The following is a 15758-nucleotide window of genomic DNA, read 5'->3' on the forward strand; positions in this document are numbered from 1 at the left end:
TTGTGAACCTCAAGTTGGTAGGTTCATGTACAAATCTCATGTAAAGCTATTTGACTGTTGACTGTTTAAAGTCAAGAAACGATTCATATAATTCCATTTGTTAGAAAAACTTCCAAAAAATTACATACAAAACTTTAGTTAAAGTAGTTTACAAGTGTGAGGTTCCGAACGCAAAGTCTCAAATTCCCAATGCTCCCAAGTCACGCGACAATGATACAATGAATGTGATATCATAATGACCAGTATAAACTATTCGATAGCTACAACAATAGTCAAAGCCTTTGATCCCGAAATTGCATTATGGCGAAACAATTATGTGAATTTGCAGATTATTGCTAATCACATTTTTTTAGAGTGCACTTGTAAATTTAGTGCCATCAACAAACAAATTTTATGTTTTCTGTACGAATTTTTGGTTGAATCTTAATGGCTGGGTGACGTCAGTCCACCTTTTCCACAAATTCGTTAAAAATCGATATATACTTTAGATTATGTAACGATTAATGTAAATGTATAACGTCAATTTTTTAATTCTCTCTTGGAGCCGAACTCAATACTTTTAGTTTACGTGAGCCAAACTCTATACTTTAGTTTACGTGAATATGATATCTCACTGTTGAAACTTGAAATCTAAAGGAGGTGGCGGCATATCAACAGTTCCAAAAAATAAAGAAAAAACAAAATAGTATACATCTACAATTGTTTTCCACGTATACTCATCTTACTTATACACTATAAATACTCTTAAACCCTATACCAGACTTTATCATGATCATCACCATACCAACATTAGTTTATAAATACATACCAACATTAGTTAATAAATTCGTTTTACGTAATATATACAAATCATTTCATCATGGTGATGGCTAAGAACCGCACCATAGCGTTTCTTGTTGTTTTGATAGTGGTGGGATCTGTGTTGCTAACCATTGAAGGACGACCGGTCAAGGATAGTTCGAGATCCTCGACCCAGTTAACAGATTCATCTGTGTTCAATGGAAGCGTGATGTCCTCGTTTAAACCAGTCGAGTCTTCGGTGCAAGATTTTTCATGGTTAGCCACAGTGAAACAGTCCGGGCCAAGCCCAGGGGTTGGGCATCATCGAGCTAAGGGCTACAAAATGTTTGGACGAGCCGAAGATTCTGGTCCTAGTCCTGGTGTTGGACACTAGAAATAACAAACCTCATGAATTGAAATTATATAGTAACACCTTTACGTACCATGTTTGATAGCCTCTAAGATGTAATATTCTCTTTTTTTTTTTACTTCACTATCACATGTCTCTGCATAATAATCATTCAATCAAAGTCTTACTTTGAGTTTAAAAAAAAAGGAGACTGGATATGTAATATGTTATAAGCCTCGTTTTTTTCTCAATTTTGAGCATTGCCTTTAAATAGATCTTCACAACTTTAATTCCCAAAAGACATGGAAAGTAAGGAGGTGAATTCTAAGTTCCATGGAGCACCCAATATCAAAGATTGTGGTGAATTCCTACTATAACACAATATAGCAAGGTGATTTCTAAGATATTGGTTTCTAGATTTAATTAATTGTGAACATGACGTTTTTGTTTACTAAAAGACTAGTCTTTTATTATAGTAAACAAACATATATATAAAAGAGAAGAAAAATGAAACAGAATGTTAAAAATATAAACGAAAAAAGGAATTGATGGTTAATCACAAATTCATCCACCCGACCCGAGGCAAATGACTTATTATAGATGTAACATTTTGTAATCGAAATTATGTTAGCATCGTTTTCAGTTTATTTGAAATTTGTATGTTTTTATATGTAACATTTTGTAACATTTTGTAACATTTTGTAACATTTTGTGATGTAGTTACGGATGTTACAATTATATCAGTAACTACATCACATCAGTTTTAAAAATGATGAACTCGTAGATTTTTTTTTCTTCTGGGTCAAAGATGAACTCGTAAATATGTGTTGATCTTTATTAAGTAATGTAAGTTAATATCAATTTTAAGTACATGAATTATGTTAACACCGTTATAGTATGGATTAGCAAATTTTAGTGTTGTTCGATCATTCATACTACCAAACCGATGCGTAAATAGGATAACTCTATACATTGTGCGCATCTATGAAAATGATCACTATTAAAGGAAACCATATTACTATACAGTAGGAATGCAGTCATTACTCATAACTCATAAGTAAGATGGTGTACTAATTAAGCTATAGGAACATGTGTGAAATCATACATGTTCTTTGAAGCTTCCTTGGATGTTATTTTTCAAATTTTGGATTGTGTGGGTAGTCTAGATTAATCATAATGTCATTAAAAGATAACAACTTTTCAGAGAACTAAATATAAATCATACTCCAACTTAGATCATTAATCATATGTACAATCACAACACCTAAACGTGGCCAATGATTTCCTACATCTTTGGTTTTACTTCAATTAGAATCCATCGGTGATCGATGGTGAAGAAGATTCTCTTTTCATCTTCAATGGGCTAATTGAGTTATTATCTTTTTCTTTTTCCAATATTTTGATGATTCAATTCAAGTTAGTCGTCCAGTGGATTGTGAATTTGTAATAGTTTCTTACTTATTGTGGGCCGTCTAAAACTTAATTAGTAGAAGATTCCTCATATTCACTGTTAGTTTGATTATCCTTTCTCGACGTATTAAAGTTTACGATATCAAATTATCAATATTAACATATGATCTTTGTATACTTGTATCCAATTATATGCTCTCTATTATATGTGGTTACTTAGCTGGCAGTGTAAGTAGATCTTGACCATTTTCGCAATTGGCTCTAACCTTTTTAAAATAGGGTTCTAGACTTTTAGGTTAAATCAAATTAGTCTCTCACATAACATAGTACGCCAAAAAGCTTTCTCATGTGTGTTTTAAATATAATATCAAAAGCTTTTGACTCATATTTCTTTTCGTAGAAAAAACGACAACTAACCTTTTCTCGTGATGCATGAATTAACTAATATCTTAGCCTTTGTTCGAACCATTTAGAAAAAAAATTTGAGTTACTACATTACAAGAACAAGATAAACATGCATGCACAAACGTCGTCTTGTTTCCATCTTATCAGATTAAAACTCACACACACACACAACAAAAAAAAAACCCAAATACTATTAGAAAACAAAAGAGACCCTGGAACTCATCCGACAGTGGCAGTAATTGTTAAGGATTTTGGGAATAATTCATATTTTATTTGAGAATATTTATTTTTATATATTGTTAGAAGATTTTGACCAAAAAAAATATATATTGTTAGAAGATAACAAATACTGTAAGACGCACAACAACGAAAACAAAAGAAGGATGAGCTGGGAAGCACGTGTGAGGGAGAGAGAAGCACGTGCAACAAAGACAGTGCAGGGTTGACCGGAGACCGTAGGGTCGCGAGAAGTGGGAAACGCACTGTCCCCTACACAGGTCTTTTACGACATCGTTTTTTGCCTTTATGAACAAAACCAACAAATATTTCTTTGAATTTTAGAATTATTATTTCTTTTTTTGGGGGATTAATTATTATTTGAAAATTAGTGAATAACTCCATCCAACTGCTAGAGTCAAGCTAAATAATAATATTTTAATTTAATTGATTACAGTAAATTCCAAAACAATTTAGCATCGTATATGTGATTTAGAGTTGATGAAAAAGATATATATATATAACAAAAAGAAGATACATATATATATATATATATATATTAATGATTAATGATGGACCAACCTCTTTTGTAATTGTTTTAAGCACTTGGACCAAGCTGGACCCAATTTTTAAACATTCATGTCCTCACTGTTTATTAAGATTCTTTGACCTTTTGACTCATCCAATTTTTTTGGCTGCAAGTCTTCATACTTTATATCGGCCAAGTCCGGCATTTAAAAACATAGCTTGTGGTGGTTGGATTTTTATAATTATGTAATACTGCGTCAGCGTGGCATACATTTGTAAATCAAATAAATAAATTACTTATATCCACTAAAATGATTTGGTTATTTGGTAGAGACATACGGTCGTGGGAGCTCTACTAATTTTAGTGCCTCTCCTCCCTAAGACCCCAATTATTCGGTTGGTATGTAATGTGTAACTGTAGGAATAACCAATTTTGTGTGTGTTTGTGTGCAAAATTTTGACATGATCACCAGTTAATTATAACCCTAAGTCTTGCAACATCATGCTACGTAAAATAGTCAGAATCCATACCTAATTGGTCTAATATATCATATCAAAGAAAAAATATTGATAAATACATGCGTATACTAATAACAAATCTCATGAATAAAGAACTTCTTTACATTTCATCATACTCATCTGTATGTTTTCGATATCTGGGATATGTTTCAATAACATAACATATTTCATGAATAAAAAAACTTAATAAAATTTCATACAAAAAAAAAAAACTTAATAAAATTTCAAATACTCATCTGTAAATTTAGAATAGCCCACAATCTGAAAAATCATGTCCGCATTTAGAATAGTCCTATAAAAATGCTGTAAAAATAGAGATTCATTTTTTCCATCAAATTAAATATATCGATATAAAAAAGTGATTATAACATACATAAACACTCCAATACAACCTTTACATGAAAAATTATGAGCACCATAACCTTATATAATGCACCATTATTACAAAAAAAAAAAATGATTCTGCTAGATTTATCCTTACGGAAAAAGAGATGGACAAAGGCAAGAGACAATATATAAATCACAAACTTTTTTAGTTGTCCTTGTTCCCATGAGGTCAAGCCAATGACAGCCTGATTCTGTTCTTCTCTTCTTCACTCAATTTTTTTTAAAGAAAATAAAAATTGAAAATAGAAAGAAAACAGACAATAATACGGTCCAAGTCCATGGATCTTATCACTGCTCCCGAATTTATATGATTTCGATATAATTGTCTTAGAATATTTGTCTTCATCTATCCGATATTGATTTATTTATCTCGAATAGTTATTCTGTAAATTCTCGTACTTTCCCGACATTACATTTGTGCCGAAGCAAACTAAAACTCCAACAAAAACAAGTTACAGTCTGGATATAACTTTTAAACTATATATTTTTTTTTTTTATCAAACTAACTTTTAAACTATTTATCACGCATATTAATTATATATGTACGAAGTACGAACCAGTCACAAACGTTCACGAGAATATATATTAATCCATGCACGTCTTGTTTAGCTTCTAATTAGTTTAGAATGTTGTTATAATGTCATTGATGCTATATATTTTTACCAATGAATTGAAGGAGTGGCTAGTTTTATTTTTAATTGAGAAATATATTATAAGATTGACAAAATTGTCAAGGTCTATAGACAAAAGCAACTTTGAAGTTCTAAATCCTAATTTGAAACTAAACAATAAACATTGACCTATTTCGATGATTTGACCGTTAAATAAAGAAATGAAACTTGTAAAAAGTGAAAAAGGTAGGTGTAAATTTCCCATCAGCGACGTAAATTTGAAACCAGTAAAGAAAAAAAGTTATTCTATAAAAGACAAAACAGTCAAACTATTTATATGGTCTTGTTATGATCTATTTTGGTTAGAGAGATTAGATAGGCTTTGATGTAACACAAGTAAGTGGGAGCTGTCTCGTGTGGGTCCTGATTTCGTTCCCAGTCTTTCGCACTTTGGCTTGACCAAAATTTTTTAATTATAAATTATAGTATACAACACACGATCCAGTATTTTATTTAACTTTCGTCGTATAAATATGGTAGATAATAATAAATTTGTGGTTGTGGTGACTGTATACAACTGGTGGTATGATTGTCGATTATATTAGTCTAATTTTGTTAACGAATAATTAAGATACTAAAACATAGTAATAGTATATACTAGTCTAATTGATTTCATTTTTTTTTGTAATATACACTTGTAAGATATTTTATTCCAACAGAAAAAAGTCATCCCCATTTTGTATATCCAAAAAAAAAAAACTTGCGACTTTTAAAACCAAGCTTAGGAAAGAAAATATTAAAACTTGGGACCTTTAGGGGCTATAAAAACGGAATAAGTGCCATTAGTGTTAATGACGAACGAATCGAACAAAATAGTACAAGTGATTACAGGTGACCTAAAACCTCAACCAAATGCAAACACTATATCTAACATCTCTACTAGGCCTAAAATAATAATGAAACCTAGCAAAACTTAGTCTTAGACTATATTTCATATACACCCTCTTCTTAATACTATTTGAATACTTTTTTTTTTTAATGAAACACACATTACAAATATTTTTTTTTTTAAAATAACAAATATGCTTGATTTAACACAATTTGATTATTTTATTTATATATTAGTAATAAACTTCTCATAACGAATGGAAAATTTTTACATTAATTGTCTCTTTTTTAAAACCAACTAATTTAATGAAACCAAACAAAAATACTCCTATTGAGGTTAATTCAAAAATTTAGCCAAAAGAACTAATAACGAACAAACAAAGAGTTATAAAAGCCACACGTGTGGCGCATAGCCTGCGCAGATAAGGTCCTTCTCCTTCGTCTTCCTTATTTCTTCTCTCTCAGTTCCAAAATTCCTCAAAGCTCAGAACCAAAAAAAAAACTAATATGCCAGGGAATTTAGAGCCGTTGGATCTCGGAATCCAAATACCATACCATTTCAGATGCCCAATCTCACTCGACCTAATGTCCGATCCCGTTACCATCTCCACAGGTCAAACCTACGACCGCACCAGCATCGACTCATGGATCGCTATGGGCAACACCACTTGCCCCGTCACACGCGTCTCTCTCTCCGACTTCACTCTCATCCCTAACCACACTCTCCGCCGTCTCATCCAAGAATGGTGCGTCGCTAACCGCTCCAACGGCGTTGAACGGATCCCTACTCCTAAACAACCTGCGGATCCTATCTCCGTTAGGTCTCTACTCAGCCAAGCTTCCGCAATTACCGGAACTCACGTCTCTGTTCGCTCCCGCGCCGCCGCGATTCGTCGTTTGAGAGGATTGGCTAGAGATAGCGAGAAGAATCGCGTTTTGATCGCTGCTCATAACGCCAGGGAGGTTTTGGTCAGGATTCTGTTCGCCGATGTCGAAACGACGTCGTCTTCGTCGGAGCTTGTTTCTGAGTCGCTCGCTCTCTTGGTTGTATTGCATATGACGGAGACGGAGTGTGAGGCTGTAGCTTCGGATCCGGGTCGGGTCGGGTTTTTGACTCGGTTGTTGTTTGATTCCTCGATTGAAATTAGGGTTAACGCCGCGGCGTTGGTTGAGATGGTGTTGACCGGATCCAAATCGACGGATCTGAAATTGGTGATTTCCGGATCCGATTCGATTTTCGAAGGCGTTCTCGATCTTCTCAGGAATCCGATTTCTTCGCGGCGAGCTTTGAAGATCGGAATTAAGGCGATATTCGCGCTCTGCCTCGTGAAACAGACGAGACATCTCGCGATCTCCGCCGGAGCTCCGGGGATTTTGATCGACCGTCTCGCGGCGGATTTCGACAGGTGCGATACCGAGAGAGGTTTAGCGACGGTGGAGCNTTTTTTTTTTTTTTTTTTTTTTTACATTTTGTTTAACACGTTATTAATTCTTTGTTAGAAATTTTAGTGTAGTCTTAATTATGTAGTTAATTTTTTAAAACCAAAAAAAAAGGAATCAATAGTCTTTTTGCCTAATTATAGGGAAAAAGCTAAAAAATACCCCATTTATTTTTTATTTGGAAGTTTAATAATTGGTATTTTTTTGTTGGAAGAAAAATACTTCATCTAATTAATATTGGTCTAAAAATATTTCATTTTTAAAGTTATTGGTAATTTCCTACCCGTGACTTAACATCTGTTAACGGACGTTAAAGAATTAGTCCACGGTGTTACTTTATAAATACACCTGTTAAATAGATATATACAACTTGTTAACAAATCATACCTGATAGTTCCTCATGGTTTAGTGGTAACAAAGAGTTTGTTTCCCAATTTGATGCGGGTTCGAATCCATGCTTATGCGTTTTATTTTTCCAATTTTTTTTAACTAGTGGCAAATTCATAAATATATCTTCTTCTTCATTAGCAGCGGCAGTGATGTCCAACCGTCAACTGAACCAACGAACAGATCTCCGACGGCATGGTGGTGGCTACGGCGTGACGGGTTGAGAAGGAGGAGGAGTGACATCGGTAGGGTCGAGTTTCGGGTAAGGAGTGAGAAGGTGCAGCGGCGGGAGCGGAAGAGATACCTATGCATTGCGATTGGACCTTTTGTTTTGGGTTTGGCTATTCTTACACTCGCAGGTTAATTCTGTCTCATCAGACGGGGAAGAAATATGCAAGAACCTCAGATCTATTTGGTGGTTCAACTTTAATCGACGGTTGCATACCACCGCCGGCCACCGCTGCTACAGTAATAAGAATGAAGAAGATGATGTATTTACGAATTTGCCATTAATTACAAAAAATAGGTAAAAAGAATCCAAAGGTCATTTCGAACCCAGGTTTCTTTGAGAAAATAATTTTTGTTCTTACCACCACACCATGAGAATCTAATGGTCAATTTCTGTTTAGAAGTCGTATATATCTATTTAACACGTGTATTTATAAACTAACACCATCGACTAATTCTTTAACGTCCGTTAACAGATCTTAAGTCACCGGTAGGAAATTACCAACAACTTTAAAAATGAAGTATTTTTAGACCAACATTAATTAGATGAAGTATTTTTCTTCCAACCAAAAAAGACCAGGTATAAAACTTCCAAATAAAAAATAAATGAGGTATTTTTAAGCTTTTTTCCCCCTAATTATATCTTAGCTTCTTTATCTTTCTTCTGGTTTAAGTTTATTAACTTCATGAAAATTGTGAGCCAAAACATGTTTGTTTTTTTTTTGAATATAAATGTTAAATTATATTACGGATGTTTTTATCTATCAGTTTAACAAACGTATCCTCTAGTGTCGGTGTCTCCCCATGTCGCCGAGCATTGCGCTCCCTCCACAATGAGTGAATCGTGTTTTGAAAGGTGTAACCCAAGAGAAACTTTGTGGCTTTGTCCAAATCGTGTCCTATGAGCAGAGAGATGACGTCGAAGAAGTTTATTGTGTATTTGTCCCTGAGAAGACCTGCAACTAGCTCTTTCCACACCTTTTGGGAGAAAGGGCACATGAAAAATAAATGTTCTCTTGTTTCCAGCGGGTGTCTGCAGAAGACACAGCTTGGATTAACCTTTTGATTCCAGACCAGCATTCTCTCCCCCGTAAATATTCTGTTTTTTACCACTAACCAAGTAATGAAGGCAAATTTTGGTGTCGCATAAGAAAACCAGATGGCCTTGTGACTCTGCATTAGTGGTTTTGCTTCGCGTATTAGAGACCAAGTGTCCTGCGTCAAGAAACTGCTGCGATATTGATCATTCTTCCCTTTCCAGAGTGCCATATCTTGTTCCCCTGGAACACATGAAACTTGACATTTCTGTATTTCCTCTTCAACAAGATTGAGCAAGGGTTGTCTATGAGACCTCCTCCTTGTCGTGCTCATTGCAGTAGCGACGGTACCATATAGCGGGATTCCAAGGTCTATAGGACCCCTATCAGCAAGTTTGTCATATAAACGACCAAGCGAGCTCCATTCATCGAACCAAAATGAAGTGGAACTACCGATCCTAACCTCAACCCGGTGGAAATGTCTTGTAGTGTTTCGATATTTGAGGAGCTTCCTCCAGATCCAGGATCATGTAGAAGTATAGTCCTTTTCCGACCACTATGAACCAGAGCGGATCAGATGTCGCTTAACCAAATTAACCCATAAGGAGTCTTTTGCAGATAGTATCCTCTATAACAACTTTAATACACTGACTTTGTTCGCCTCCTCTAGTGATTTGAGACCTAGTCCATCTTCGTTTTTTGGCAAGCAAACCTCAGACCAAGCAACTTTTGCCTTTTTAGTACTCAAAGAAGGACCCGACCACAAGAAAGCGGAACATAACTTGTTGATTTCTGCAATACATGCTATAGGGAGTCTAAAAGCAGATATCCAGAAAATTATTGTACTAAATATAACCGAGCTGATGAGTTGCAGTCTACCTGCAAAGGAGAGAGACCGGGCTGTCCATGAGCTGATTTGTGATCATATTTTCTCAGTGAGGGGAAGGAAATCCTCTGAAGTCATTCTTTTCGTTAGGAGAGGTAGGCCAAGGTATCAGACTGGCAAGAGACCAAGAGCAAACAGGAACTGCTGGAGTATCTCTGCCCGTTTCTCTTGAGGTATACCAGCCATATAGATGGTGGAATTTTCAATATTTATTTTTAACCCAGAGTGTAGTGCAAAGTCATTAAAAACTTCCAAAGTACCTTCAACAAAGCTCTGTTGGCCATCCACAAAAACCATCAAGTCATCTGCAAAACATAGGTGAGTGAGTTGCATTGACTTACAGTTCGGGTGGTAAACAAATTTGGTATCCCTTGCAGCCTTGTCCAATTTGCAGGAGAGGACGTTCATGCATATGACAAAGAGGTACATACTAAGTGAACAGCCTTGGAGGAGGCCTCTTTTGCTACCAAAATAGCCAGCAAGCTCGCCATTTACCTGGACAGAGAAAGATGCCGTTGTTACACAGACCTGTATCCAGCAAACAAACGTTTCAGGGAAGTCCATAGCTTTCAGTGTGTTGAGAAGGAAGCCCCACTGAACAGAATCAAAGGCTTTAGATATGTCTATTTTCATAGCACACCGCAGAGAGATGTTATCCTTGTGGTAGTCTTTAATGATTTCTGTAGCCAAGAGTAGATTTTCCATAAGGAATCTATCCTTAACAAAAACAGATTGAGTAGGGGAGATGAACTTAGGCAGCAGGGGCTTGAGTCTATTGGCTAGAATCTTGGAAATGATCTTGTAGAGAACATTGCAGCAAGATATTGGCCTATAATCTCTCATGACTAGCGCTTTCTTCTTCTTAGGGATGAGAGCCAAGATGGTAGAGTTTACTCCTTTAGGTAAGAACCCTGTTTGGAAAAAGGATTGGATGGCAGTCACACAATCCTCCCCCACCACAGACCAGGATTCTTTGAAGAACTCCACATTAAATCCGTCTAGACCAGGAGATTTGTTTACCAACATAGCAAAAACCACTTTCTTGATCTCCTCCTTAGTCACCTCTTTCGTAAGAGAAGACTTATCAAGCTCATCACATTTAAATTGTAGGATATCTGCAAGTTCCTCACAGGACCACTCTTCATAATCAGTGGGCGAGAAAGAGAGGAATTCCCTGAAATATTTTTCTGCTTCTAGCTTGATTTGATCCTGCCAGCTAGCGACACTACCATCATCACGTTGGATCTCTTTAATGCTATTGCGAGTCTCTCAAAGTTTTGCGGAGGCATAGAAAGCCTTATTATTCTGATCACCGACTTTCAACCAGTGAAGTTTTGCCTTTTGTTGCAGATAACGTTCCTCGATATCTGATAAAGACCGCCATTTGGCAAAAACCTCCGCCTCCTCACGCACAGCTTGTAAAGAGGGACTGGCCATTGTTGCCTGTTGCAATTCACAGAGCAGTGTATAAGCCGCTTTTGTTCTCTTTGTGATGTTACCTACAACATGCTTCCCCAGGTTGCGAAGCAAAGGTTTGAGGACTTTTAAGGACTTTTAAAACATGTATGTTTATAATTGGGAAAGTTGTTAAAATGCATAACGGATGCAGCGGTAAATCTTCATGCAGTATGGTTAATTCACAGGAATCAATTTTGGGAAAAAGCCTAAAAAACCGCCATCTATTTGTTATTTGGACGTTTAATACCTCATATTTTTTTATTGGAAAAAAATAAAAAAAATACCTCGCCTATTTAAATTTGACAAAAAAAAATATTCGTTTATATAAGTGTTAGTAGATTCCTACTTATAGGTTAACGGACATTTAAAAGCGTGACAGAATCGTTAAATTTTAATCCCACGTTTCTAATTAATATATATGATGTTTACGCAGTTAGTTGTATTAATTGTTGTGGTCTGGTGGTACAACTTTTAATATTTTGTTCGAAGGTTCTGGGTTCGACACCCAAAACAAACCTTTTTCATTTTTTTTGTTTTCTTCTTCTTCGAGCCACGAGTTCCATTAATAACAACAGCTCTGAGTTTCTCTACTTAGGAACAATGGTAAATCGAAGAACAATCTCTTAGCAACCGAAGCAACACCGGATCGATGAGCTCAAGAAAACTCAAATCACCAGATCTTCAACCACTTCCTCGTTCCTCCATTGATGAAACGAAGCTTCTGGCTAGATCCAAATATTGGTTCGATCGGAGAAGCAGAAGAAGAAGATACTCTCCATTTGGCTAATGGTAGCTTCGGGATTAAAAGAGAAGGAGGATGAAAGAGAATTGAATCAAATCTCTAGATCCTTCGTTAGCTCCGATGAAGGAGGATTGAATCAAATTTCTAGATCTCCAACAATTACATGATTCACAACTTCACTGGAGAACGCCAAGAAATAGAACTCTCTGCAAAGTCTGTTATCATCTTCTTCAACTTCACCGGAACGACGATCAAACAGAAGGAAAAAAAAAAATTGAAACTGGGTTGGGGGTGAGAGTCGAACAACCTGACCCTCGAGCAAAGTATTAAAACATCGTACCACCAGACCACAACAATAAAAAACAAAGAGTTGTGTAGACAAATTATTTATATTAACTTAGAAACGTGGGATTAAAATTTAACGATGTTACATGATTCTATCACGCTTATAAACGTCAGTTAACCTGTAAGTAGGAATCTACTAACACTTATATAAACAAATATTTTTAGGGCAAATTTAAATAGATGAAGTATTTTTCTTCCAATAAAAAAATATGAAGTATTAAACGTCTAAATAAAAAATAGATGGCGGTTTTTTAGGCTTTTTTCCAATCAATTTTATCTTGTAGGTATCTTTAGTTTCAAGTAATTCATTTGTTTAGTATAGGTAGATGAATGACTTGTTTTTTAAGTAGTTTGATTTGTAAATCTACTATCAGCCGGTAGGTATGCATTATATTTTTATTTTTTCTCGTTGATGCACACTTATAAGGCATGTATGCAAAATTGCAAATGCAATGCAAGTGGTTTGGTAAGCAATTTTCGTTTTGGTTATGATTTAAATTTCAATACATTTACAAATTTTCTACATTATACACTAGATTATGATCCACGGTATACCCCATGGTAATTTTTTTTTGTTAATATACTATTTTAATACTAATTTCGCTAATATATTCTTTTGTTAATTTTAGTGACTTAATATATAAACCCTGGTATATCGCATAATAATTAACTAAATCAGTTTGATTTGACATATTTTATATTGGTGTTATTAAAACATTAAAATGAAGATTTTACCCATATTGAAATATCATATTACTGATAATTTATTTTTAGTATTATCAATTCAATCCTGTAATATCATATAACCCGTCATGTAATATAACTCGTTTGTGTAATTTTAAAAATTTAATATGTTTAAATATTTATAATTTTAAACTTTTTATTAAGTTTATATATATCAGATATAAATTATAATTTTTTAAAATTTTTATAATTCACTATATACAGTAAATTTACTATATATGTATGTTGAACACACTTTTTATATTAATTGAGTAATATATGTTTGTTTAAAAAAATTCAAATCACAATATATGCAGGAAAAATACACCATTTTTATTAATTTTATATATTATATGATGATTCACTACATTTAAATTTTAAAATCAAAAAGAGATGATAGGAGAATAATTTTTTTTTAATCTGGAATAAATCTTCTAAATATCTATATTAATTATAGAACATTATATATATGGATATTTAAAATGTTTTAATTGTGTTTGATTATAAGGATAGTAGAAAAAGTTAACTAAACTTGTTTGGATATGAATATAAGCATTAAATAGCATTCAATGTAAAAATTATCCAAAAAATATTTTTGAGCAAAAACTGCTGCAAAAATACTAGTATAGATTTTTTTTTTTGAACAAATAAATACTAGTATAGATTAGTTTGCTTTCATTTATGATTTCCAAAACGTTGATGTTGATTTATAATTCTCAGTGTGATCCTAGGCTTGAAGTTTATTGCAAAACCCAAGCCCATATATATATATATATATATTAAGTTTGTTTTATTGGTTGGTTCAGGGTCCTATGAACAAAAAATGGGCAATTGACAAAAATGACACAAATTTAGGTTTTTGTTCCAAAGTTAGCACTGACTCTTAAAAATGACAAAGTTAGCACAAAGTTAAAATGAAGAAAAAGAGTTTTGGGCTAACAAAAACTAGAGCCCAGTTTTATTTTTTTCAAAAAAATTTCAAAGGCGAAGAGATCATTCTCGAAATCGACATCTTCTTCATCTCCTTCCTTCGCCTCATTCCAAAAATCTGATATGGCGGTTACCAGAGGCTCGCCGCTTTACTGACCTATCTCGTCGCTGCTATACTGTTGTCTCGCATCCTCACGCCATTTCCTCTAGGTGTTTCGAATCACGACGCCTTATACACCATCTTCTCAAATTCTCCAAGAGATCTGATTCAACAAACTCGACTCGACTCGCTTCGTCTCGTCGTGGCTGTAGTTAAAGGTAGCCACCATTCTCTCAAGATATTTCGTTTTAGGATTATTTTTCTTAACTTTATGTGTGTCTAATTTTGATTTTCTTAAACCCTAAATCAATTCGATGCAAAATTAAGTAAAATTCTTGTGGGTTTCTATTAAATTCTTGTTGTTTTTGTGGATTTCATGAAACAATATCTTGAAATTGTTGTGGGTTGTAGATTATTTTGGGGATGATAGTCATGGCCAAAATTTTGAAACGATTGTGTGTGAAACAAAAACCTAAACAATTTTGGGTAAAATTTTTAGTAAATTCCTATGATTTGGGTGTAATTTGAAATGATTGTGTGTGATATTTGAAACAATTGTGTGTGAAACAAAAACTTAAACAATTTGAGTGAAAAATTTAGTAGATTCTTATGATTTTCTAGTAAAACTATATTCTAAATTGTGGGTTACAATGTGGATGATAGTTTTGTTGAGTATAATGGGGATGATAATTTTGGGGATGATAGTCATGGCCAAGAGCGAGTTCAAAGGGGATGATTGTTCTCACGTTTTGTTGAGTACAATGGCGATGCTAGTTTTTTTAATTTAGGATCACTTTCCTGACACGATATGCGTTTCTTCTCTTTCTTTTATATGTTGCAGGATATGGGTGATTCTTTCCCTACAGATATCAAACTTCCTGAACTTTGTTTCAACATAGGAGAGGAACCGAGATCAGAAGTGAAGATAAACCAGTTTCCAAACTATGATGGCATCACAAAAGTGAAAAGCATCCTCTCGGTTGTAGAGTATGAGAAAATCAAGAGTTCCTTCCTAGGACCTATTTTGAAGGTTATCAACAGAGGACTAATGATGTCAGAGAAGATGGTGCAATGTTTTCTGAGCAGGAGTTTAAAGGTATCAAAGAAAAATGAACTATGGATGCATTTTGGAGGACAACCTATGAGATTCTCAATAAGAGAATTCCATATGGTCACTGGATTGAAATGCACTGAATGGAGATGTGATGAAGATCAACGGCAGAATCGTTATAACTGGGCTAACACTAAAGATGCTCACACATATGAAGATCTTTTGGAAATTCTACAAGAAAATGATCCAGAGGCAGCAAATGAAAGGTTCTCTCTTGCGATGCTGATCCTTATAGAATGCATCTTCCTTCTGAGGTACAAAGGTAACAAGCTTCCTGC

The 15758-nt window shown here is 34.5% G+C and overlaps 2 protein-coding genes across 2 annotated transcripts; both read left to right on the forward strand.

Moving 5' to 3' along the window:
* LOC104758310 lies at positions 795-1283 on the forward strand. Its single transcript, XM_010481147.1, has one exon. The coding sequence runs from the start codon at positions 860-862 to the stop codon at positions 1172-1174; it is 315 nt and encodes a 104-aa protein (XP_010479449.1). The 5' UTR covers positions 795-859; the 3' UTR covers positions 1175-1283.
* On the forward strand, positions 6354-8433 carry LOC104759884 (U-box domain-containing protein 26-like). Its single transcript, XM_010482763.1, has 2 exons — positions 6354-7532; positions 8280-8433. The coding sequence occupies exons 1-2, from the start codon at positions 6601-6603 to the stop codon at positions 8431-8433; spliced, it is 1086 nt and encodes a 361-aa protein (XP_010481065.1). The 5' UTR covers positions 6354-6600.

The sequence above is a fragment of the Camelina sativa genome, chromosome 17 (assembly GCF_000633955.1).
Source record: "Camelina sativa cultivar DH55 chromosome 17, Cs, whole genome shotgun sequence".
Lineage (NCBI taxonomy): Eukaryota > Viridiplantae > Streptophyta > Magnoliopsida > Brassicales > Brassicaceae > Camelina > Camelina sativa.

Bases quoted from the DNA above. Each gene is read 5' to 3' on its own strand.
- LOC104758310 (XM_010481147.1), top strand. From the start codon at position 860: ATGGTGATGGCTAAGAACCGCACCATAGCGTTTCTTGTTGTTTTGATA.
- LOC104759884 (XM_010482763.1), top strand. From the start codon at position 6,601: ATGCCAGGGAATTTAGAGCCGTTGGATCTCGGAATCCAAATACCATAC.